This window comes from Octodon degus, unplaced genomic scaffold (assembly GCF_000260255.1).
Source record: "Octodon degus isolate 3935 unplaced genomic scaffold, OctDeg1.0 scaffold00295, whole genome shotgun sequence".
Lineage (NCBI taxonomy): Eukaryota > Metazoa > Chordata > Mammalia > Rodentia > Octodontidae > Octodon > Octodon degus.
In genome coordinates, this window is record NW_004524871.1 from 154,966 (window position 1) to 180,004 (window position 25,039).

Here is a 25,039-nt window from a genome sequence, read left to right on the forward strand (position 1 = left end):
CGCGCGCCGGAACTACGAGTCCCGTGATGCCTCGCGCGGGCAGCGGGGCGCGGGAGCACGTTGCTGGTGGGCGCGGCTGGCGAGCCGCGGCGGTGAGAGAGAGTGGCTCGGCCGCGGGTGGGTGGCGGGTAACCCAGCGGAAAGGTTGCCCTTCGCCGTGAGCGGCAGCCGGACTTTGGCGAGGTAGAGGGGCTGCGATCTGCGTGGGGGCGGGGAGGCCCGAGGGCACCTTCGGCCGGGCGCGCGCTGTCAGTGCAGAGGTCATTAGGCGGGCAAACTGGGCCCCCGCGCCGGACGGCTGTCAGCCCCCGACCCACCCTCTTTTGAAGCTAGCTGTGCCATGTTGGGCAGTCGTTCCACGCCTTCCTACCAGGAAGCTGTGGTCTTTCTCACGTTATGGGGAAAGGGCAGCCTGCACCTGTTCGCGGCAAACCTCGCCTCGTCTGTGTGGCTAAACTTTGGCACGGAATGGCTGGAAGGAGGCCGCACTCTCCTTGCCCATCACTGGGAAGTGGAGGCATCTGCTGTACCGGAACTATAAAAGTTCCGTGGTTCAGGGCTGCCCCCATCGGATCGCACTGTGCCTTCATTATAAAACCGTGACAGATTTACTGTCCATTTTGGAATTAACTCTTTACCAAAATTGATGCTTTAAAAGAATCTTTGAAAAATGTGTTTTACCAGCATGCTTTTTAGTTTGTAGGGAGAGTTTATAGAGTTGGCTTTGGGGAAGGTGACATTTACAGCATGCTCCTCACAGTCTGATCACTTCTAAACTGTGAGTCCTTCTGAGGTTACCCCCTTATGATGACTTTGAGCTAATAAAAAGACTGCCTTTAACAAGAAAGGATGAACCATCAATTTCAGATAACTATTTGTATTTTTTATGACGTGCGATTAGCTGAGACTTCAGTGCATGATTGGCAACTGCAAAGGTGCATGTAGCTCCTAGAATGAAGGCACCAATTACATGTTCAGGCCCAGAACTAGACAGTTAACTTTGTCCATATGTGCTTGTTCTGTTGCTCAAGTTTCTCGAAATAATTGCTGTTGTAATTTTAGAGAAAATTAATCGAATCTTGACCTTAACACTTATTCTCAGATTAAAAACCTCTTAACTGTGTGTTTATATAAACTTCATGATGAGTTAATGTACATGGGATATATAAAAGTAACATATTGTAGCTTTTGTAGAACTTAACAAGGAGTCATGTAAAAAAGAAAAAATAAAATCTCTGCTGCAGGGGCCGGGGTTCGATTCCTGGGCCTGCGGACCGGACCGGACCCTCCCGCGCTGAAACAGCAATTGAGACTGGGCATGGTGGCCTGTGCCTGTAATCTCAGCTCTTCGGAGTCTGTAAACAGGAGAATCACTAGGAGTCTGATCTAGTAGTGAGACCCTGAACACCCTGTAGACCCTTCCCTAGAATACAAAAAAAAAACCCTGATTTTCTAGAAATTGAATTAAAATACTAGGTGCTTTGTGCAGTTGTGCTCATTTAGTTTTTATGTATTCCAGTAGGGTTGTTTGTTTTACAGATGAAAAGTACATAACTTGGCCATGGTCATGCAGTTGATCAGTGGTGGGATGGGGATTTGCACTCAAGTGCAGGGACCAGAATCTGCTAATAATGAGACAATGCCTGTTAGACTATTTTTGGAGCTAGAAGTTGCTTGGGACATAGATACTCAAAAGTATGCTATGATACTACAGTTGTTTTGTTCTTGTTTTTTTTTTAGAGAGAATCTTGCTATGTAGTCCAGGCCAGCCTTGAGCTTGTTATGTACTATAGTATAAATCTCAGGCAGGCTTTGATCCTCAGTCGTCTTGCTCAGGCTCTCATGTGCTGAGATTGTAGGCATGTACCACCATGCCTAGCTTGTTACTTCTTGATACTCAAAGTTACTATGTTCAGAAGGAAAAATATAGATAAGAATGTAATCTTGCCAGTATACGAACTCTACTAAAACAGGGTCATCATTTTGTTTAGTGATTTAATTTAGGTGCTTGAACACTCCGTGGCCTGTAGTTGACACTTACTGCATGAATGAATCTCCAAGAAGGGTTTAAAAATCATGGATTTTAAAAAACTGACAAGATGACATTTACTTCAAGACATTGATAACAAACAGCATTTCTCTCAGATGTGCAATTTTAAAGTGTAATTTCAATGGTAGAATTGAGGATATTTTTGAAACAAAAATAGTTTTCAAATTGTACCTACAATGTTGGAGCTTCCTAAAATTGATGTTCTTTGGAGGCAGAAAAAAAGGTGTCTGTGGCATGTTTGTTCCTCAAAGAGACTTGGAGGAAGGATTTTTCCTCCTTTTCACTTCAGATATTTTTCATATCATACTTGTCTCTTTAGATAATGTATTCTTGTTAAATATTTCTGAGCTGGGAATAACACAGCTCAGTAATAGAGTGGTAGCATGTGTATGCCTCTGGGCTTGATCCTCAGCCTTAAAAAATATATATTTAAAAAGCTTTTCCTACAGTTAAAAAAAAATTAAAAAGTTTTTCCTACAGTTGAAAGTAATATTTGGTTGAGAAGTTTGTAAGTTTACAATATGTCATAACTTTGTATGTCAAGTTGGCCAAGATATATTACATAATTATTTAATAAAATATTGAGATGCTGCTGTGATGGTATTTTGACGATGTGGCTAATATCTATACTCAGTTGGCTTTTTCTTTTTTTGGTTTTTTTGAGACAGAGTCTCACAATGTAATTAAGGCTATCCTCAAGCTCAATATTGTAACCCAGACTGACCTTGAACTCATGCCTTAGCCTGTCAAGTGCTGGGATTACAGATGTGTGCCACCAGGTACAACAACACAGTTGACTTTAAGGAGTTTACCCTCAATAACATTCTGTATCTGCCTAGATTTAGTTGTAGATATTTATGTTTACATCTACATCTTTCTGTCTGTATATCTACATCTTTCAGTTGTATGTTTGGTTTTGTATTCTGGGACCAGCCTGATGTCAGTTTTGCACAAGAGTAGTTCTAGAGAATCATAAGAATGAGTTTTATGATTGGTCCTGTGGTGTCAGAAATTAATGCTCTAATCCAAGTACATTTGAAGGCTCTAATGACTATTTCTAGTGAGGACATTGATAAGTTCATGATGTGATTTGACAATAGAGATAGGTAAAATATCACCACTGAATACTCAAGCTGAAATGGTTGTAGAAGGCAAAAGCCTGTGTGATCATGTATTTGATAATTTAGAATGTTTTTTTCAAAACTAGTGAGCACAGTGAGATTGGATTGTTGTCCTCATTGTGGCTGATAAAGTAGGAAAGAAAAGGATGAGCTCAGGACTTCAAATTCTCAGTTCAAGAGCCACACAAATGGCCAGAAATTTTTTATGTCTACCCTAAAAAATAATTATCTCCTGTAGCTTCAGAACTGAGGTTCAAAAAAATCCCAGAGTCTCATCCTAAAGGTGGCTGAATTGTATTATAATGCAAGTCACATTTCCATCTTCACAGTGTGTCTGCTGTTAAAATGACTGATTGTGAAGGATAGCATCCCCAAATTTGCAATGGAGACATATAGGAAGATCCTGATGAGGTTGGACATGTTAAGCTGTAAATTCTACTCAGTCTTTTTTGTGAATAGAAGCAGCCCTTTGTCTTCTGTGGGACACAGTTAACCCTGCTTTGTATGAGGAACCTTTAGGTAGTTTACTTGAAGAACACTGCTGCTTCTCCCAGGACCTACCCCCAAACCCCTCCTTGTTTCTAGACCTATAAATGGAATCAAGTCCTGAGCTGGGGAGTTGGCTTGGCAGTCTAAGTACCTACCTGGCAAGTGTAAACACCCAGGTTCAGTGCCCAATACTGAGTGCTGGGCCAGCCCTGGAACCCCAGAAGTGCTGTGCCAGCCACTGAAGCCAGGTGTGGTGGCACATACCTGTTATCCCAGAACTAGGGAGGCTGAGAGGATCAATACAAGTCCACGCTGCGTAGTGAGACCTTGTACCGAATAAATAATAAATATTTTTTAAAACATGGAATCAAATCCTGCAGATCATGAAGAATGAGCTACAAAGTGTGACCCATAAGGAGGTATACTACATTCCTAAAACACTGCATGATTTTTTCAATTTATACAGAGAAAAATCTTGAGAATATTTGTGGACATAAATATAAGGGCATAGGATAATAATGGAAGGAACATGAAGTTGAATCAGGCTGAATTTACTGAATTTGGTCCAGAACTTCTGAATTCAGTGGTCCAACATGGGGCTGGGGGGAGGCAATTAAAAGGGTCTCTAACTGGTTAGTTGTTGGCTTCAGCTTGGCCCATAATGTGACCTTATGGCACATGAATTCCAGCTGCCAGACCTGCACTGATGCACTGTAGAGGAGGGGATACAAAGGCCTAGAGAGAATGGACAGTTAAAGTGAATTTATCATGTAAGGTGTGACTGAGAAATAAGTTTGTGAGAGGAGTTTAGCATCTATGAAGAGCTGTGTGGTTGGTTTCTCCTCTCTGTTGGTAAGAAATTATAGTGGTAATTGCTACCCTTGAACTGTGGATATGACCTTTGACTGCAGTGAGGAGTCAGTCCTAGGTGACAAGGCCAGGTGACAGCATTTGATCACCAAAGAGTAGGAGTCAACTTGTGAGAGTCAACCTGTGATGCTGCTTCGTCATTCGTGCCTAGGAGAGAAATAGGTGGGCATCTCCTGGATTCTGATTTGAGTTATTTAAGCAGAAGAGTTCTAACTCAAATGAACAGAAGTCTTAAGCTGCATTACAGAAAGAAGTCACAGTCCCTCAATCATTTTCTAGTCATACCTAACACTCCCTGAATGAAGAAGTAACCCCTTCTACCCCCACACTGCCAGAAATTCCCATTGTTGGTTTTTCTCCCAGCCTTCCCCAGCCAATGAAAATAATCAGACTTTTCAGGGATTACTAAACTGAATTTACACTATTCTAGGGACTCAAAGTGTCACTGTGGCCTATCATTTGGAGAAAGTGCTTATGAAGATAAGATGTGCACTCGAGCTATAGCTCAGGTTCACCTCAAGTGGGCCAGTGATTCTCCATACCCATTCTGTGGGTATTTCTCTGGAATGCATAATTAGTAAAGGTATATTCACCAACCATCTGACCTGTCACACTGGTTTTCTGGTCTGGAATGAAGTCTGTGTTTGTCTGATTGCACTAGTGAGTGAGAAGTAACAATTCTAGACTTTCAGATAAAACATTTGCAAATCAGAAGGGGAGGAAGTGATCCAACAAAAGCTCTGGAGTTTCCATCTAGTAAAATTTCGGGGGTGGGGGGAGGGAAGGCCCAGTAGGTAAGACAAATCCCCAGCTACAGGGAATAAGATTACAGTGACCTCTTTAGATCTTGGAGGGACAAATTTCTCACTTGGGTGTACTGCTGCCCAACCCCACCAGCTGCTAGTTCTGAGTAGGCCTAGCAAAACAGCTGGTCCAGGTTGCTCTGCCACAGGGGCCGTGTGCTGCAACAGGTCCTATAGTGCTAGGGTGTCTGGCTGAAGACAGTGCTGCTCAGAGCCTTATCAAGCTCTTGTGGGCAAGTCCCTCCAAGAATCCTAGGCTTTTGTAACAAAGACTTGACATTCTCTGTGGATAAATGCCCCCCTTGAGACACATTGGTTAGGAGCACAGGCAAGCTGCATGGGCTAGAATCAGATTTCTCAAGTTGTCTGTGTAGTTCAGGGATCAGACCTCCCTGTGTTTTAATCTCCTGGAGTCATTGCATGGAATGAATAATACATGTGCACTACTTAGAACCAGTCAATATTTAGCTTCTCTTCTCGCCCCTGAAATTACTACTTTAATGTTATATAAAATCATTATCTTTGTTTGTGACTGCAGGATTTTTTGTCTCGATATAGTTGGGTTTTTTTAAAAGTGATTTTCATGAATTCATGTAAACCAGAGCAGTAGTTTGAGATGGTGACAAGTCTGAGGCATTTTATATGCTGTCAGGTCCTGAGTTTGTTCCTCTGGGAATTAGCCATGGCAGCAGTAGTCCACCATCTCCAGGTGGAAGGGAGCTAGGCCTTACACATGTGTAGCAGTAACCAAAAAAGTGAAGCAAGAGGAGAGTGCTCAGAAAATAGGAATAACTGCCAGGAAAAGTGGGAGATAACCTGTTCAGAGCCTGCAGCCGCTCAAGATGAATCCTAAGAGAAAGTCTCTCATTTCCCCTTCAATTAGTACATGGTTGCATTACATGCAGTTTATAATCATCTTGGGGAGTCAGTACATGTATATAACACAGCTTGATTCTTCTTTTATAATCCCCTTTCCTCCTAGCTACCTCTTCCTCTAAATCTTAATATTATCAATCTTACGTTTGTGGCAGATAATGTTTATATACATTTAGATTATTAGGTTTCTGAACATGGCATGTCTTTCATTCTAATTATTTCTTCTTTCCCTCCTCTCTCCTCCCACCCACATTCTCTTGGACCCTCTTCCCATTTGCAAGAGATCCATCTCCATGTCACCTATCCATCCTTTATTGTGCTGTTTGTATTTTGCCTTACCCAAATGAGAGATTACTATACATTATTTAAACTAGTGTGATTTATTTCACTCAATGTTATATTTTCCGTGTGCATCCATCGTCCTACAAATCTCTCAAATGTGTAGCCAAGTAGTATTCCATTATATATAGGTACCATATTTTCTTTATCCAATCATTTGTTTATAGATATACAGGAGACTCTTTTGTTTGTTTGTGAGGTTTTTTTGCAGTACCGAGGATTGAACTGAGGACCTTATGCTTGCCAGGCAGGTGTTTATACCACTGAGCCATATCCTTAGCCCTATACAGTAGACTCAACTTACCAAGTCAACTCATTTGTGAGGGTTTATTGTAATTTTTCCCATAAGAAATAATGGCAATACCCATAATGTATTCTGAACCTCACATAGTACTTCTTAATAAAACTTCATAATAAAAGTGCTGCATAATGTGTATAATTTACCAGAACCACCAATAATTTCTCTGCTGTATTCACCAAAAATTATAAAATGTGCCTAGTTTACCAGAAACAATGATTTCATACTGTCCCATTTAAGTTGACATCTTTGGCTTTCAGGAAGAGAAACTATATTATATGGAAGGTAGTTACTGTTTGGCAGGAGAGTCCCTTTCTATAAGAACATCAGCAGTCTGGCTCTCTGGTGTCCTTTTCCTCCTTGGGAGAGTCTGTAGCCCACTAGGACTGTTTCGGACTCGCTAGGTCTTATTCCTTTTCAGAACTGAAAACTGGTCAAAGATTGTCTGCTGCTGTCTTGTCTTTAACACTGTTCTATAGTATGATAGTTATTCTGCAAGTGAACACAACAGTTCCCTTCTCTAAGTAGGTCTTTACAACAAATGTTTGTAACTACACATTTTGTAGGATTTCCTTTGTTTCAAAAGAACTACTTTGCTGCACTGATTGTCGATATTCCATTTCCTTTCAGAAAACTCTGTGGCTCAGCCAGAAGTTGCTGAAATTCTTCTGAATGTTTTACTAGTTCTTCAACTTCACCGTTTGTTTCACTGCAAGCCTATGAACTCTGCTATAGTGACTGTCATCAACCACAGGGATAATTGAAGGCTCAGGCTTCTCTCACCTGGCTTCCTTATACAAATCTTTTCTCTGTAAAATTGTCAAGATGGTGGATTCTGACTTGTTGTCCATGTATATTTGTGAGATTGGTCATAGGAATGCCCCCTCTCATATTTCTCCACAATTTTCTTCTTTTCAATGATAATTGCTTTCTTTACCTTCCATTCCTCCATTAGCTTTTCTAGCATGGGGGGGTGGCACTTTGATAGCAGTAATCCTAGTGATTATACAATGCACTGACCAAAATCACATCCACAAACATGTACATCTGGGCTCAGACTAATACATATACTTACATAAGCTTTTCTGCCATCTTGAGTCATGGTTTACAGCCACACAAAGCAGCCAGCATTCAGGTCATGACTCGACTGAAATGCTGGTTGTAACTTGAGGATCCACTGTACAAGCTGCTTCCAGCAATTAGCTGTTATAAATTGTGCCGCTATAAACGTTGGTACACATATGTCACTATAGTATGAAGTCTTTAGCTCTTTGAGGAAGATCCCTAAAAGGGATATAGCTGGGTCGTATAAAGGTTTTACTTTTAAGCAACACTTGTTTTGTAACTTAGAGAACTTCCATTCTGCCTTTATAACTTCTTGATCCAAGTAAACTGGATAAAATATAGTACTTGGTTGTTAACATATGTGGATTATAGTAGTTTTTCTTTACCATTAGTAATACTAAAATTTTTGTTGCAGTTTGAGCTTCTAGGTAGGCTGCCTGGCAGTTGGGGTCATGTGTTTAATAAGAGGAATTTGATATAGGGATGTAGTATTTGCCTGGTAGCTGTCAGATGTCACATTAAGGAAAAAAATGTTGGTATGACACACCTTATTGGTATTTGACCTTTTCATTCAGAATATGGAAGATATAATATACATAACTTTTCATGGAGATAATTCAGCCATCATGAGTCTGACCCCAACATAAAGCAACAGCCCAGGTTGTCATCCAGGAGAAGGTGCTGAAGGGGGATGTCGGTCCTTGTGTTTTAGAACAGCTGTAGATAAGCTCCACATATCCTGTGTCTCCCTACTCTTAAGACTATGTCCACTCAGAATTCGAGCTAAATAATTTTGTATGAAGCACCTTAATAATATATCTAGTACCTTCCTAATTATAGGAATTTCTTGAGACTTAAAAGATATGGGAAGTGTTTGTGTATGAGGTTGCTATTTATAATATGTTAAAATTTCAGACCAAGTTTATAAGAGCAAGAGAACAAGTTAATCAGTTGTGGATTATTGAATTCTTTTTGGAATAGTGGACTGTTTCTTGTCCTTCTTTTCAGGCTTCTCGTGAAGCCCACATGCAGGGCGTGGGGAACTGCTCTGGGCTTGTGTTCCTGGAGCTTGTAATTAGCAGGTCACGCCTACTTCTCCAGCCAATCACTCTCCTGTGTCAGCAATAGTATTGGTTTATAAGTGTAGTATCTGTGGAAGCAGTAGTTAGGCTATTCCTTTTTAATGCTCTCAGCTGTTTTCTTTCTTATCCTGGTGAGAGAGCTATCAGTTTTGTGTTTGTGTTTTTGTTTTTATTTTTTATTTTTTCCAGAGAACTAGACTTTGGTTTTGGCAAATTACATTTTCATTTATTTTCTTCCTTGGAGTCTCTTATTCTATGTATGTCTCCTATACTTAAGCACATTAACAAATTTGTTTGAGGTTTTCCCCTGTTAATCTGTCTGTTGATTTATCTATAGATTAACATTGCCAAATCTTCAGTGAGAAAAGAGTAAATTTAAAACTTCCCTACACAGCAACATCCATAAACAGCCTAGTTTTAGCCCACATAATAAGGCCTCCAACTTCTTCGCACAGGGACAGTCACTGTGAAGCAGCCAGTCTGCCGTTGTTCTGTTCCTGCTGTTCTCACCCCCTTTCTCTCTTAAAACCAGCTTCATTTGTTCATTGCACCAGACTCAGTCTAGAAGCTAAGCTGTACTGTAATTTTCTTTTGACGATAACATAGTGATGTTTTTAAAAGATAGTTGTAAATACATGTTTACTTAACAGGATTAAAACAGATGATGTGGGCCGGCTAAATAGCTCAGCAAATTAAAGTACCTGCAAGCAGGCACAGGGACCAGGGTTCAATCCCTGGGCCTACCTGCCTGCCCCGCCCCTGGGGCCTTGGGGTGGGCTGAGACAGCAATTTAGACTGGGTGTGGTGGTGTGCACCTGTAATCCCAGCTCTTGGGAGCCTGTAAATAGGCGGATCACTACAAGTCCAATGTAGTAGTGAGACCCTGAACACCCTGTAGATCCTTCCCAAAAATACAAAAATAAATAGATAGATAGATAGATAGATAGATAGATAGATAGATAGATAGATAGATAAAACAGATGATGTGAAAACTGACAGAACAAAAGGAAAAAGACAAATTATCAGAACTTTCAACCCTGGTCAGTTAATAAGGAGATAATCAAACTAAACATTGTGATCAACTTGATCTAATTGTCATTTATAAAAGTTTACTTGTAGTATTCAACAATGATTAGGGGAATGAAACTCCCCATCTGAAAGATACCTGGGATGAGTTTGTGTTCTCTAAAACCAAAGAATGAATTTTAGGAACAGTGGAGGTTAAGAGCAGGTATATTTGTTGTCGGAAGGAAAGCTTCTGTCTGAGGGACAGACAGAAGGGGACCCAAATGGGTTGCCAAGGAGCTTGTCTTTTCTAGAGATTTTTATACAGCAAAACCACAAGATGAAGTGGGCTTAAGGTTTTGGGAAATGTGGGAACTAGCTGGGTGGACATGAGATGGAACAAAACTATGACCAACCAATAAGATTACAGGTACAATTGCTCAGGTGAAATTGATTAAATTGGGATCACATGGGGAAGCAAGTCTTGTAGCAAGCAAGCATGAATACAAAACAGGCTTTTTGGGCTGGGGAGATAGCTCACTGGCATAAGCGCCTGCCTGGCAATCATAAGTTCCCAAGTTTGATCCACTTTACCGCAAAAAAAAAAAAAAGGCTTTTCCTGTAGGGGGTTGGGTTAGTGACTCTTCCTGGCTTTTTCAAGGGGATACAGACCTATTTAGAATAGCACTCTATTCTGCGTTTATCCTTAGGGAGGTATGCATTTGTTTGATCTTTTATCTTGAGGTCTGGCCCACTCTGGGAGTGTCTGTCTCTCTGATAGTTTCCAGGTATCTTGTTTTCCATACTGGCTCCTTCGGAGGGCCCAGCTCTGACTGCCTCAACTGCCTACAACAAGAAAACAAGGCACATTCTGGACCATAAAAGAAACCTTAGCAAATTTAAAAGAATAGAAATTATACAAACTGTAATGGGGGCTGGGGAGATAGCTCAATAGTCTAAAGCACCTGCTTAGGCAAGCTTAGGCAGGCACAGGGGACCACAGTTCAATACGCAGCACCACATGCTATGTATCAGACCCACCCTCAGAGTGGACTGAGCTGGCCAAAAAAAAAGTAAATAAAATAAAATAGCAAACTGTTCTCAAACTGGAAATCAGTAACACAAATATAGCCAGAACCCCTAACACACACACACACACACACACACACACACTGTCTTAGTTTCCCAACACTTAACTCTTTAGGTAGAATAGGAAGTATATTTTTGTCCTATCCCTGGTTTCTGTTAATGAACTCTTAAAATTCCTGAAATTTCTCGAGTACAAGACAGGCTTTGGTATTAATAATAAGCCTCTTTTAGCTCAACAGAGTAAGCACCTGCTTAGGCAAGTGCAGGGGCAGAAGTTTGATCTCCAGCACCACATGCCACTGGCCCCACCTCCAGGTGCACTGAGGGGACAACTGAGTCCAGGCGTGTTGGTGCACTCTTATAATCCCAGCGCTGGGAAGGCTGAAAACAGGAGGATCACTACCAGTCTGAGCTGTGTAGTGAGACCCTGCGCACAAAAAAAAAAGTAATGATAATAATAATAAGCCTTTTTTGATAACTCCTGCAGTTATGCTGATGCAGTTACTTAAAATGAGGCTCCCTGAAGCCTCAAAATAGGGCTATAACTGCTGTTGTAAAATAGAACTCCTAAACTTTTTTTGCTGAGCATATACCAACATATACCCACTCCCTTTTCTTTAGCCCAGAAGAGAGCACAGGAGATGCAAGTGCCAACTGTAAGAGGCCAGGAGCCTGGTTTGTTTCCATAAGAAAGGAAAATGAGCTGAAGATGATGTCTAAAAATGATACAGCAAGTGTAAAGATCTACATTATCTTTCTTTACCCCCCCAAAAAAAAAAAATCTGTTCAGACTTCTGCAATCTCTGTAATGTTCTTAATAAACTAGCACACATGTTGCCTGAGTTCTGTAGGCTGGGGTGGGTGGGGTCTGACTTTGTATCCAGGTAGATAACATCAGAGCTGGGGACACCCGGTGGAGAATCCATAGAAGGACCATTTGAGGGGGGACCATCATCCCCCAGCCTCCCTACAAACTGCTGTAGAGGGGAAGCAAACTTGTTGCTTCACCAGCCTTTTCATAAGGTATAGGTGGTCCAGTGGGGTAGACAGGCTGGTGAATTTCTTTTTCCCAAATCATTCAGAACTTTGCAGACCTTGAGGAAACACCTATTCAGTGTGAAATTATCTGTCTACAGTTGCAGTTCCAACAAAGCCTTTAGCTTCAGATAAAGAGGTAAGAAGGCTTATGCATGTCTTTAAAAGATGAGAAGAATTAATGAATCTTAGCTCAAAAGGTTTGTTGTAAAAACTGTCCCCCAATAAATGTAATCATTATGTGCTACAAATATGTACCCACCCAAAGAAAAACAGTAATAATAAAACAAAAGACCCTTTTCCTTTATTTTATTCAGACACACAAAAACCTGATAATCTAGGTACCTGAGAGACTCCTGGAACTTCCACACCTAGAATACAGTCTTGTAAAAGACAAAGGCTTGGGCTGGAGATGTAGCTCAACAGCATGAGTGCTTGTCTAGCAAGCACAAGGTCCCAAGTGTGTTGTTAATGAACTCTTAAATTCCTGAAATTTCTCGAGTACAGGGCATGCTTTGGTATTAATAATAAGCCTTTTTAGCTCCATGGACTAAGCACCTGCTTAGGCAACCTGGGCTGTCACTTTATGTTGGGGTCAGACTCATCATGGCTGCATTACCTCCATGAAAAGTTATTTATATTGTATCTTCCATATTCTGAATGAAAAGGTCAAATACCAATAAGGTGTGTCATACCAACATTTTTTTCCTTAATGTGACATCTGACAGCTACCAGGCAAATACTACATCCCTATATCAAATTCCTCTTATTTTAACACATGACCCCAACACATTCTTTGTGGTACCAATCCCTGGTACCACACAAAAAAAGTGGGGGGAGGGAAAAGAAAGGGCATAAGAGGAAAAATAAAAACATTATAGATTCATAAAATACTTGTGCTGTGCAGAAACTATAGCAAACTGGATGGAAACTGCTTTGCACCAGGAGTTTGGAAGGCAACTTTTATTAACGCCAATGGGCTAATGGGACCTGGGTCCAAATCATCAGCACTGGTCTAAACTAAAACAGTAACATATACATTTTTGTAAGCAGGAAGATAAAGTCGATAAAGGGTTAGTTTATAATTGGTTATATACATTAACGCAAATGTGTCTGAGGCAGGTTTTAATTGGAGGTGGTCATTTGTGAGGCAAGTCAGGGTCCCAGGCAAGCAAGGAAGATTTGAGGTGACCTTGACAAAGTTAGTGTGCCCCGTGGATAGTCTTTGAAATAAGCTAGGAAGACTGAATATTTGTGTCAGCCACTGTGCAGTTGCTCGGTTAGGGCCCAAGTCTTTTATCTCTGAGCTGCATCCGTGTAGTTAAAGCTGATTGAGTCTGATGGCCCAATTGTGAAGGTATAGTTGTAAATTTTTCCCACTACAGTGCTAAAGTCAGGTCCAGGACTGTCTGGAGACAGTGTTGCTGGAGAAGATTTTTGGAGTAAATCCCACCAGAGACTAAGCAAAATTTGACTCTTACTATCAATTTGAAAACAAGATCATCTATTTTCAAAGTGTTAGAAGTACTGTAGTGAGGTGGCTGGAAGGACACAGCTTGAAGGCTGCAGATGAGGTGCTTCTAGGAATCTGCCATACAGAGGCTGAGTCCAGGGAAGCTAAGTGTTTCTACTTTCACAGCATAAAGCTGTAAGCTCTGTTGGGCATGTCTTATTCCAAAGGCCATGGTCTTTCACCATTACATCTTATTGCCTTCCTAGGGAAAAATTGTTGTGGTATATATAAAGTTCTTAATGTATCTTATAATTCTTAATTCCGTGGGGATGTCAAATCAAATAAGACATTAGTATATGGGTTTTTTTTTCCTTCACCCATGATATAAAGTGTGGGGGGGGGATAAACCCCAGGCTGTCTCATCTCAGCCTCCAGTAAAGTGTGATTTACAGCTTCATGTCACTTACTGTCAGGGTATCCTAGCCTAGGTGGTGCTGAGGTAACTACCCATCACACCTGGATTTGTGTGGTTTTATTGATTTGCAGGAGTTCTAGTATATCACATTTTCATGTGATTCCTATGACAGCCCTGGAATGAAGTCATCTCTGTACAGTAGACCTAGAGTCTGAAAGGGAGTCACATGGGATTATGTGGCCAGAACACCCAGCCTTAGGTCTTGTGCTGCCTGCTTCCAAGTGAGCCTATAAACCCCAGTTTACAGGCTCATAATTCATAATGTCTGCAGGACAGTTTACTACGAAATATTCAAAGGTCATGTTATAGTTTGTCTCTAGGTGTCCCCCCCCCCCCAAAGCCGCATGCCATCATGGGGTAGACTTCTGGAGTTTGTGATTAACTCATGATCACTGGGATTATGGGTGATCCAAGCAAGGCTGAGATTATGGGTCTGAGTACTGCTGGGATTATGGGTGTGAGGGCTACACCCAACCTGAGGAGGATAGCCTGAATGTAACGAAAGAGAGACAGAGACACAGACTTGCTCTCTGTTGCCATTGTTGCCACTGCTCCTCTCCGGAAAGGTTGCTCTCTGCTATATGCTGCTCTGCCTTGGAGCCAGCTGAATATCTACTGAAACCTCTGTTAACTGTGAGCTAAATAAACGTTTCCTTTCTTTATCTTGGGTGTTGGGTATTTGTCCCAGCAACAAGAGGAGAGTAACTGAGACAGGACACATGTTAATGAAATTTCAGTTACAGTACCTGGAAACTGTACCATTACAGTTTCCTGTATACTAGGTAACATTATCTTTTTACATCCTAGTAGTTAATGATTAATATTTAAGTGTATTGGCTTAAAATGCTAATCTATGTTAACATACTTTTTCTTTTCCAAATCTAGTTTCTATAGAAGCTGCAACCATCTCCATCCTTCAAAATGCAGTGGCACATACTACAGACTGCGTCTTGGCTGACACACAGGATATGCCTGGAGTCACAGACACCTGGGCTGTTTGGACACTGTCAGCACATGAAGCGATCATTGTTTTTGCACTATGCCAAGTCCAAAGCGGTTTGGGCACAAAGCCCTCAAGAGCGGTTGCTGCACTTACCTGTAGCCCAGTACCCAGCAGACGAACGAAAAAAGTCATCAGCCACACAGCCTTTAAAGTCCAGGATCCTTTACTACAAACAGTGGGTGTGGGATGTTTCATCTACCAGGGGCTTATCATCCAGCACCACTCAGGGAACACCTTCAGAAAAAAAGGAAGAGCCTGATCCTTTACAAGACAAATCGATTAGTCTTTATCAGCGATTTAAGAAGACATTTCGACAATATGGGAAGGTTTTGATTCCTGTACATCTAGTAACTTCTGGTGTTTGGTTTGGAACTTTTTATTATGCAGCCATAAAGTAAGTTTTTGCTTCTTTGACCACCTTTGTTTCCCAGTGTTAATCTCCATTGTTCTGCTGATGGAAAGCCTTAAGTTTTGTATACTGTTTTTGTGTCTTGTCTTTGATGGAGGGCAACTACTCTCTGAAGTTATTTTTCATGTATTAAGATGAACAGCTAACACATTGTGAAAGGGAACTGTGCTAACCTGTGTATCGCCTTACTTGGCACTCAACGAGCATATGAAGCATGTAGTGTAGTGTTTCCCACTTGATGAGTGAGGAGATAGTCTAGGCCAGAGGAAGTGGGAAGAACCTGGGAGTGGGAGCTGAGGACTGGGCTGAAAACCCTGTTAGCTTGTCCACAGGTACAAGGTCCCCAGAGATGAAGTGCTGACCTTAGAAACTCTCCAGCACCACAAACTTTGTGCTTAGACATTTCTTAAGAGTTATATATGTGAGCAAATAGCTGTTTTTCTGTATGATTGATTAGGGTGGGAAATTCATAAAATACCTTTTGACAGAGCCTGACTGCTATTGGGAAAACACAAATGAACAGGTCGCACACTTGTGCTTTGATACTGCTCACTGCATGATTTCAAGGTCAGGCCTTTGAAACTGTTTGGCGACCTGATCCCCGGTGCTGTGCAACATAAAGAGTCTAAATGCATCGTTTTTAAGTATGATTCCTTCCTTCCAGGTAAGTAAGGCATGCCTATTGTGCCAGGTAGGTAGCTCAATAGCGTAAGCACCTGCCTGGCAAGGACAGCATCCCAAGTTCAATCCCCGACACCACAAAAAAAAAAAAAAAAGGTAATGCATGCCAACTGGTTTAGGAGCAGAGGTACCAATGCTCTGCCCAAGCCATATTGGGCCTTAGTTTTTTTTAAATTAAGTTTATTGGTAGATTTTAGGTATATATAATGATCAAATTCATCATAGGAAATTTGTACCTATATATGACATAACTTGATTCTTTTTTTTCTCATTTCCTTGTCCTCTCTTCAACTCCTCCCTCTTATTTACAAAAGCTTTGTTTCCATTTTTTCCTTCTTTTCTCTTTTTTTGTTTTCCCTTTTCCTCTCACCTCTCCCGGGTTCCCAGCCCTACTTGAACATTTTCTTCCTGTTTCACAATATCTGTTGTACATTTTAGTCCTTATTTATGCTTTCAGAGAAACAATGTCATATTTACACAGATGTGTCTGAGATATTTCACTTAAGAGTGTGATCTTAAGGTGCATTCACTAGAAATAAATGTGGAAAAAGGTTCCTTTTTCCCAACAACCCAGCCAGCATTATTTACTGTTTGATTTTTTTGATAATAACGATTTTTTCTGTGGTGAGATGAAAGCTCAGCGTTGTTTTAATTTGCATTTCTCAAATAACCAGTGATTTTGAACGTTTTTTCATATATTTGCCTTTGTACTTCAGATGAGAAGTACCTCTTCAGTTGTTCATTCTTGGATTGGCTCTTTCAGTTTGGAGGAGGTCTGAATTTTTAAGACTGGTCATGGTAGCGTCCACCTGTAATCCCAGCACTTGGGAGGCTGAAAAACAGGAGAATCACGGGGAGTCTGTGTGTAGTGAGACCCTGTACTAAATACATTTAAAAAAAAAAAAAAGTTTTTAAAATGAGATCCCAGGGGCTGGGGAGATGGCTCAGTGGAATAAGCGCTTCCCTGGCAAGCACAAGGGCCTGAGTTCAATCCCCGGTTCTGAAAAAAAAAAAAAAAAAACATGATATCCCAGTTGTTGATTCTTTGTGGTAGTTCCTGTGCAATTGGAGTTTTGTTCATAAAGTCTTTGCCAACACCTATATCTGCAAGAGTTCTACCTATTATATCATCCAAGAGATGTAATGTTTCTCTTCTAACATATGGATCTTTGATGCATTCAGATTTTAGTTTATTGCATGGTGAAAGATATGTGTCCAGTTTTAATTTTATTTCTCAGAACAGGTCTCATGCCATTTGCACTGTCTCTTGCATTTTCATTGACTCTGAACAACATTGTTATTCCTTGTATCTAGCAGCTTTTGGATTTTTCTGTAATCCTTTGCTATTTTTAAGAAGTCTTTTATTTTCACTAACCACAAGCTTGTTCTTCCTGTGTTGCTATTCCTAACATCTCTCCCCTATTCCACTCCTTATTTATACCTTGGATTTCTCACAGTGCCAATACCATCCTGTTTTTATCACTGTAGCTTTATTGCTGAAGAACAGCGTTTACTATTTTAGGTCCCTTCTAGTTACATATAAATTTTAGAACTGTTCTCTCTCTAGTTCTATGAGGAATGCTACTGGCATTTTGATGGGGATTGCATTAAACCTGTATAACAGTTTGGGAAATATGATAATTTTAACTATACTGTTTTTGCCTATCCTGGAACAGAGGATATCTTACAATTTTCTAATATCCTTTTTGATCTCCTTCTTCAGGGTACTATAATTTTTATTGTAGAGGTCTTCTACTCCCTTAGTTTGTTCCTAAATATTTTTCTTTAGAATATTTTGCTGAGTTAACACACCTATAATAATTCAAATAACGGAACTTAACAAAAAAAGGAGATACAGATGAATGTCCATTTTGTATCTGTGTATTCAAAATGGATAGAATAGATATATAGTTACATTTTCTTAATGAATAGAGGGATTTGTTCTAATAGTGTTTGTAAATAGGATATCATGTCCGCATCTTGTACAGCAATTAACCACTAGGAAGAATGTATGCAATGTGCTGGTTATTGAAACTGTCCTACCAGTTTGGTTTGAAACTGTCTCATTGCTATTTGTTTCTCAATAAAATTATGGGAAAAAAAGAAACAAAACATGAAAAAAAAATAAATAACGAAAACAAAAAAATATATTTTTCTTGATGCTGTTAAATGAATAGATTTCATACAGTGGGCTAAGTTGGAACTAGGAAATGATTCATGGCAGAGTAGTATTCCACTGTATATAAATGCCTCACCCTCCTGTCATTGCAGCACTCTGTAGGTTAAGGCTGGATCACTAGTGTCCTAGAAAATGAAATTGATGTGTTAAGGAAGAATTCTGCTGTATAGAGTCATCAGTGGCATGATGAGATCATGGAAAGGCTGACTAGTAACTAAGTCATAGTGGAATTCTGTTACTTCTAAAGAGCAAAGATTGAAAATACTGATCAACAAAACCAGATTTGGCTTATAACTGATTTTTTTTTTCAAATTTATCTCTTTAAAAATTCCCCATATGGTTATGTTGTCCTCTCGCTTTCTATGATAGGTAACTTTAATGCTCCATCATCTCTTTCTTTGTTAATTAGCAATATCTCTGACTGCTAATTATTTTGTTGAAATCTGGGACTCCTTTTCCCCAGTTGATTAAGTTATTTTTTAATAATAAAAATACATTAAAAGTTTAAATCTGCCATGATAATGGATCTGTCCAGTTTCCTTTCTGAATGACAAGGGATAGACCCAGTCACAGTCGAGCCATCGGGGTCCTCCCATGGCCAAGGGACACTCAAGAACACCAGGGATGGGGTTAGAGGGATGTGCTCCCACTATGAAGTTTTGAGCTGTGCTGGGACACAGACTCAGGCATCACCACCGTGTGGGAAAACATTCATGGAGTCGGTCATGATGAAGCCACCAGTCAAGCCCACCAGATGCCTCAGGATGCTGCCTAGATGCCTTGGTGGCTCCACATCTGGAGATGCCTCAGCCCCAGAGGCAGCAGGGAATTGCTTCTAGGGAGAAGGCAGAGGGGAAAAGTAACAGGAAGTTTTAATGTAAATTTCATATTAAATAACTTGCTTTTGTATTAACCATGTATTACTGTGTAAAGTTTCCTAATGTGCCAATTATACTGTGAAGGTGATGTCTTTGTTCAGATTTAGGTGTGGCAGTGTCATGGGCTTTACAACCCATGGTGAGCAAGGATATAAACTCCCACGGTGTGGGGGTAGCACAGTGTTGTCAAGCAGAAAGCTGAATAGGCTTCTGCCAGCCCTCCCATGTCTGAGAATTTGTTGCAGTTTATCCTAATTGTTCTTTGTATGCCTAAGTATACCAATAGAAATGGCCTTTTACAATAATTGAAGTTTTTCTAACTCCACAGTCACTTATTCTTACACAGTAAGCACACAATCAGTGGTACAGTTAAGTAACCTACAAATGGACATTTGAGTTGTAAACTTTCACAGCTGAACAGATCTCATACTAAGAACATTCACAGATGCAAGCAAATCATAGAAGTAGCTCACGTGTCTGCCAGATATCACAGTTGTGCTGCTGTAAAATTCAGTATGGTACAGGAGTGCAGTGCTCAGAGCCCAGAATGTCTGGAAGCAAGAGAAAGCACAGTGGCAGTATGGAGGGGATGCTTGGAAGTACAAAGCAGTGTACATTGCATATTGGTATCAGAGGTATATAAGACTTATTTTGTTGGACGTACAAACTCAACAAATGCTCTCCCAGAAACTCATTTGTAAGTTAAGGACTTACTGTACTTAAATATCCCTGCTTTACAATAATGGTCTACCCTGTCGTGAATTTTAAAAGCAAGAATAAAAATCTGAAGTTTTGAAATGTGAGTTGGAACATTTTAAGGAAGTGGTATTGGGTGAGGAAACAAAGGTCAGGTGAATTATTCTGACTTTGTTCTCTTAGTTTAAGGTTATTAATGCTGTAGTGCTTCTGCTCACCATCCCCCAACCCTGAGTGCTGGCAATTAAACCCACAGCCTGCACAGCTGTGCCAGCTTTTTTTTTATTTTATTTTAATTTTGAAACAGACTGTCTCACTAAGTTTCTCAGGCTGTCCTTGAACTTCTGATCCTTCTGCCTCAGCCTTACTTTTAGGTACATTAATATTTCATGCATATGGTAAGATACAACTTAACATTGATGCCTCTGGGTATACTATTTTTCAAGTAAGATTCTTAGAGTAAAATTAAAGTGCAATAAAGCAGAATCAGCCTATAAACTATAGCTAGCACAAAATGTAGTAATAATCTCATAGATATTTGTCCTTAAAATCTTATTTACTTGAAACTTACTTTTGTTTCTTTCCTAGAGGAGTGAATGTCATTCCTTTTCTAGAGCTCATTGGGTTACCTGATAGTGTTGTGAACATCCTGAAAAACTCCCAGAGTGGAAATGCCCTGACAGCCTATGCAATGTTCAAGGTGGGTGCCACCAGCTTACTCCCCAAAGAACTTTTGTGAGTTCATAATGCTTGTTTTTAAACTTAAAATATTGTATGTCATCTTTCACATAACATTGTAAAATGTGAATACAGTGAGACTTCAAGAGGAGATGCCTAGGCGCCAGCCAGATAGTTTAGCAGACTAAAGTGCCTGCTTACGCAGAGAGCAGAGGCTAGGGTTCAATCCCTGGCCTGCCATGCTGGCCCTGCCCCAGGGGCACACTGAGACAGCAATTGAGACTGGGCATGGTGGCGTGTGCCTGAGAGTGCCACTAAAGTTCTGAGAACAGGAGACTCACTATGAGTCCGATCTGTGTAGTAAGACCCTGTAGATCCTGTAGACCCTATACTAAAAATACATTAAAAAAAAAAAAAGAGAGAGAGAGGTGCCTTATGTATAGCCAGTGCTTGATCTGCCGCCACAGTGCACTGGGTTTGTGTGGCCAAGGTGATAATTGCGTTCTTGATGTTCCCGTTAATGTTTTATTTCGTTTAATCAGATCTTCATATCACCCAACTTCTTAGTGACATTTAATGGTTATTTACTATTTCTCGTAGTTTATCTTAGCAAGTAAAGTAATAAAGTTTAAATAGTCATTTACTTTACAAAGATTTGTCAGTTTACTTTTTCTTTCTTTTTTTGTTTTTAATTTTAATGTATTTGGTACTGGGTCTCGCTACGCAGCTCAGACTCAGTGTTTTCAGCCTCCCCAGCACTGGGATTACAAGGCGTCCGCCACTATTCCCGGACTCAGTGGCTGGCTCAGCACACCTGGGAGCAGAGCTGGAGCAGCATGTCATGTCAGGGGTCAACTCCGGTCCCTGCACTTGCTTAAGCAGGTGCTTAGTTAGCTGAGCTATCTCGCTGGCCCAGTAATAAGGCTTAATAAAATACAAATTGTTGGACTTAGTTGTTAGCTATACTTTTAGACATTCGTAGTGTGACCATCTTCTGGATTCAGACATTATAAATAAAGTTTCTACACCTGTGACTATTTTAGAAGGGAAGACTCATTATAAACTATGGACTTTACCCATGTTAATGCCATTCTTTACAATAGACAAAAATCTTATGAGAGTCTATGATGCTTTTATTTAAGAAAGAGAAAACAAGTACAAGGGCCGGCCAAATAGCTCAGCAGATTAAAGTGCCTGCAAGCAGGCACAGGGGCCAGGACCTGGCCTGCTGTACGGGCCCCATCCCCATGGCAAATGAGACTGGGCATGGTGGCAAGCACCTATAATCCCAGCACTTGGAAGGCTATAAAAACAGGAGAATCACTACAAGTCCTATCTAGTAGTGAGACCCTGAACACCCTGTAGACCCTTCCCTAAAATACAGAAAAAAGAAAAGAAAAAAAAAATGAAAACAAGTAGAAAATGCTTGAAACCTAGAGGTTATTTTATTTTACTTCTGTTGTTTAAAAATTCCTAGAATTGGACTGGCCAGATAGCTCAGCAGACTAAAATGCCTGCTTAGGCAGAGCTCAGCAGCCGGGGTTCAGTCCTCGGCCTGCTGTGCCAGCCCCATCCCCAGGGTATGCTGAGACTGCAGTTGAGACTGGGAGTGGTGGCACACGCCTATAATCCCAGTGCTTGGGAGGCTGGGAACAGGAGAATCACTATGAGTCTGATCTACTTAGTGAGACCCTGTAGACCCTGTACTAAAGTACATTAAAAATAAATAAAATAAAAATTCCTAGAATTACAGTTCATAGTGTTATTCAAAAGTGGCATTGTTTTATTCTATTCTTATTAAAATCCTCTGGAATGCTGGGATAGTCTCTCTTTGGCTGTAATTTTGTCTAAATGGCTTCAGCATAAGTGCTGAGTGATTCTACATTAAAATGTATTAAATTAATCATCAAGTTCCAGGTTATGGTGAGCATGCTTGAACTGTGATACTCTGGCTGCCCCACCCCTGTCCCCACCCTCCTGTGGCCCACAGCCTGCCTCTTGTCAAGCTCAGGCCTTAAAACCAGCTCTGGAGACCTGAGTTTCTTTCTTTGGGTATGTATAACCTCTAGAAACTCAGAATCCTGCCCTCCTCCCATGTGTTTGCACTGGGCCTGGGGTGAGTGTGAGACCATGCCTGGAGGCAGGCTTGCATACTGGTGTCCATCTAGAGACATGTGGGCTGTCCTGTGTGTTTCCAGGAACCGATGTTCTAACAAGGACAGCAGGCTCAATGATGTCCTGCTTCCTCTGTCAAAGCCTGTTCAGGGTTTGTCAGAGGTGAAGAGGGAGAAGGAGGCCCTGGGGCTGGTGGGGCAGCAAATGCTGGTCATCCTGTCCTGAGGCCTGGTCCCATGTGGTCAAGGACACAGCTGGGCCAGGTCATGTGGGGACAGACATTCCCAGAAGGTGCACAGTGCAGCATTTACACTGACTGGTTGTTGCTCAGTACTAAACTCCCAACTTAATTTTAGTCATAATCACTTGTTGATCTGCCTGCTTGCTTTCTTTAAAGATTGCAACACCTGCTCGATACACGGTGACCTTGGGAGGAACATCTTTCATGGTGAAGTATCTGCGTGGTCGTGGCTACATGTCAACCCCACCACCAGTCAAGGAGTATCTGCAGGACAGGATGGAAGAGACCAAGGAGCTCATCACAGAGAAGATGGAAGAAACCAAGGACAGACTCACAGAAAAGTTGCAAGAAACCAAAGAAAAAGTTTCCTTTAAGAAAAAAGTGGAATAGGGTGCCTTATATAACACAACTTACAGGCATTTCCTGTGTTTAACCTTCTGGCAACTTTGGGCATAAATACATATTTCTGATGAATTTTTTTTGGTTAATTGCCCAAAAAATACCAGTTCTTTGAGGGTTAAAGACCTAGAATGCCTTTTTAAAGTTAAATATAGAGGCTGGGGAGATGGCTCAGTAGAATAAGTGCTTCCCTGGTGAGCGCAAGGGCCAGAGTTCAATCTCAGGTTCCACCAAAAAAATAAAATAAATATAAAATTAAATATCACTAGAAAAATCAGTGTTTTTAAAACAAAAGTGAACCCAGTATAAGAATCTTGCATTGTAGAAGCAATAAGCAGTGGCTAATGTCTTTCATACCAGGGCTTTCTTCCCAGTCCTGCGGGGTCACACTGGTGCTGTTTCTCACCAGCTATGTTGTGTGCAGGCAAGGCAGTTAGCACTAGGAGACACTGGAAAAGTTGGCACTTGGTATGGCCTACCCACAGCCAGACTATTGACACTGGGTCATAGTCTTTCTGTTCACCAAGGTTTAATGCATTCACTTCTTAATGGGGAGCCACTTTTCACCCCCCAGGCTGCCTGTGAACAGGAGGGGAATGTAGTCATTCTATAAAAAGCATCTAACACTTACCTGCCATTTAAAATAGAGACATTGTATGAAGGAAGTTGAATAAAAATTCAATCTTATATATGCAAATTATATGTACTGGTTATATATAACAAAGCCTTCAAGTTCTTACCTGAAACATGTCAGAGTCACATTTTCAAAATAAATACATGGCCGTGGCACTTTTCAAATGTGTATAACCATAGTGATAATGGTCACTAGAGCATCAAGATTTTTTGAATCATTTTTGCTGCTTTAGGTGACCTTTTTGGGAGGAGAATGACTCAAGCTTAAGGTTGTCCAGTCCCTGGTTTGGGCACCCCTGTGGTGCCAGGCTACCACAGAAAGGTTGTCTCCCTGAATAGAAAGTATTGCACTGTATAACCATATGATTTCCAAGTATCTTCATCTGAGTTCTTGTTGATTTTGTGGTCACTGTGATTTCTCTTATAGAAAATGAAGATATCCCATAAGCCATTCCCAAATACTCTTAGCACATGGTCAAGTACAGTTACAGCAACAGCCCCACTCCTGGTACCAGATTATGTTTTGGTTACTTTTCTCTTGTTGCTAAGACAAAATACCCAACACCCAGAATTAAGGAAGAAAAGGTTTATTTAGCTCACAATTTGTGAGAGGTTTTAGTCCATAGTCACTTGGCTACAAGGCAAGATGGGATGGCATAGGGACAATTCAAGACAGCAAAAGCAACAAATGCAAAAGGGGTGGGAGAAAGCAAGCCTCCTCCCTTTATATTGTATGCTGGGGTGCTATCTCTGCCCTCCTTTTCTACAAGTTGAAGATATTTGTGAGGACCCTGGCCCCCTGCTGAGTTAAGCTTCTAAAGTCTCAAGTTGAAACAGTGTATCAACCATTATATTTTCCAATCTATTTGTGTTTGTTGCCCTTAGTTTCCCAACTGCTGGAGGTCTCTTAAATAGGCATTTCTCTGAAGACCTGGGACAGTGGTATCAAACCTACAGCATGCATGACACGACACTGTTATCGAAAACTCTGAAGTGTTCACCATTGCTAACCTGGGCAGTTCTATTATTTTTGGTGTCAGGAATGTTTGGAAAATGCTATTGTCAGTATGCTGGGAC

The 25,039-nt window shown here is 40.8% G+C and overlaps 1 protein-coding gene across 4 annotated transcripts; it reads left to right on the forward strand.

Moving 5' to 3' along the window:
* Positions 1-23: 23 nt before the first annotated feature.
* Positions 24-23,535, forward strand: Fam210a (family with sequence similarity 210 member A). Of its 4 annotated transcripts, none has more exons than XM_023707488.1 (4): positions 24-92; positions 14,936-15,447; positions 20,485-20,596; positions 23,087-23,535. In XM_023707488.1, exons 2-4 carry the CDS (start codon positions 14,972-14,974, stop codon positions 23,318-23,320), a joined length of 822 nt encoding a protein of 273 aa, XP_023563256.1. In that variant the 5' UTR covers positions 24-92; positions 14,936-14,971; the 3' UTR covers positions 23,321-23,535. The 4 variants fall into 4 exon arrangements, with proteins under 4 accessions (XP_023563256.1, XP_004647264.1, XP_023563255.1 ...); XM_004647207.2 differs by having other exon boundaries at positions 31-183; XM_023707487.1 differs by having other exon boundaries at positions 31-157.
* The last annotated feature ends 1,504 nt before the right edge of the window (positions 23,536-25,039 follow it).

What these genes read in the sequence shown, in the direction of transcription:
- Fam210a (XM_023707488.1), top strand. Translation starts at nt 14,972, where the DNA reads ATGCAGTGGCACATACTACAGACTGCGTCTTGGCTGACACACAGGATA. An exon ending in TTTTATTATGCAGCCATAAA is followed by an intron (nt 15,448 to 20,484) that starts GTAAGTTTTTGC and finishes TTTCTTTCCTAG; the next exon opens with AGGAGTGAATGTCATTCCTT. An exon ending in CAGCCTATGCAATGTTCAAG is followed by an intron (nt 20,597 to 23,086) that starts GTGGGTGCCACC and finishes CTTTCTTTAAAG; the next exon opens with ATTGCAACACCTGCTCGATA.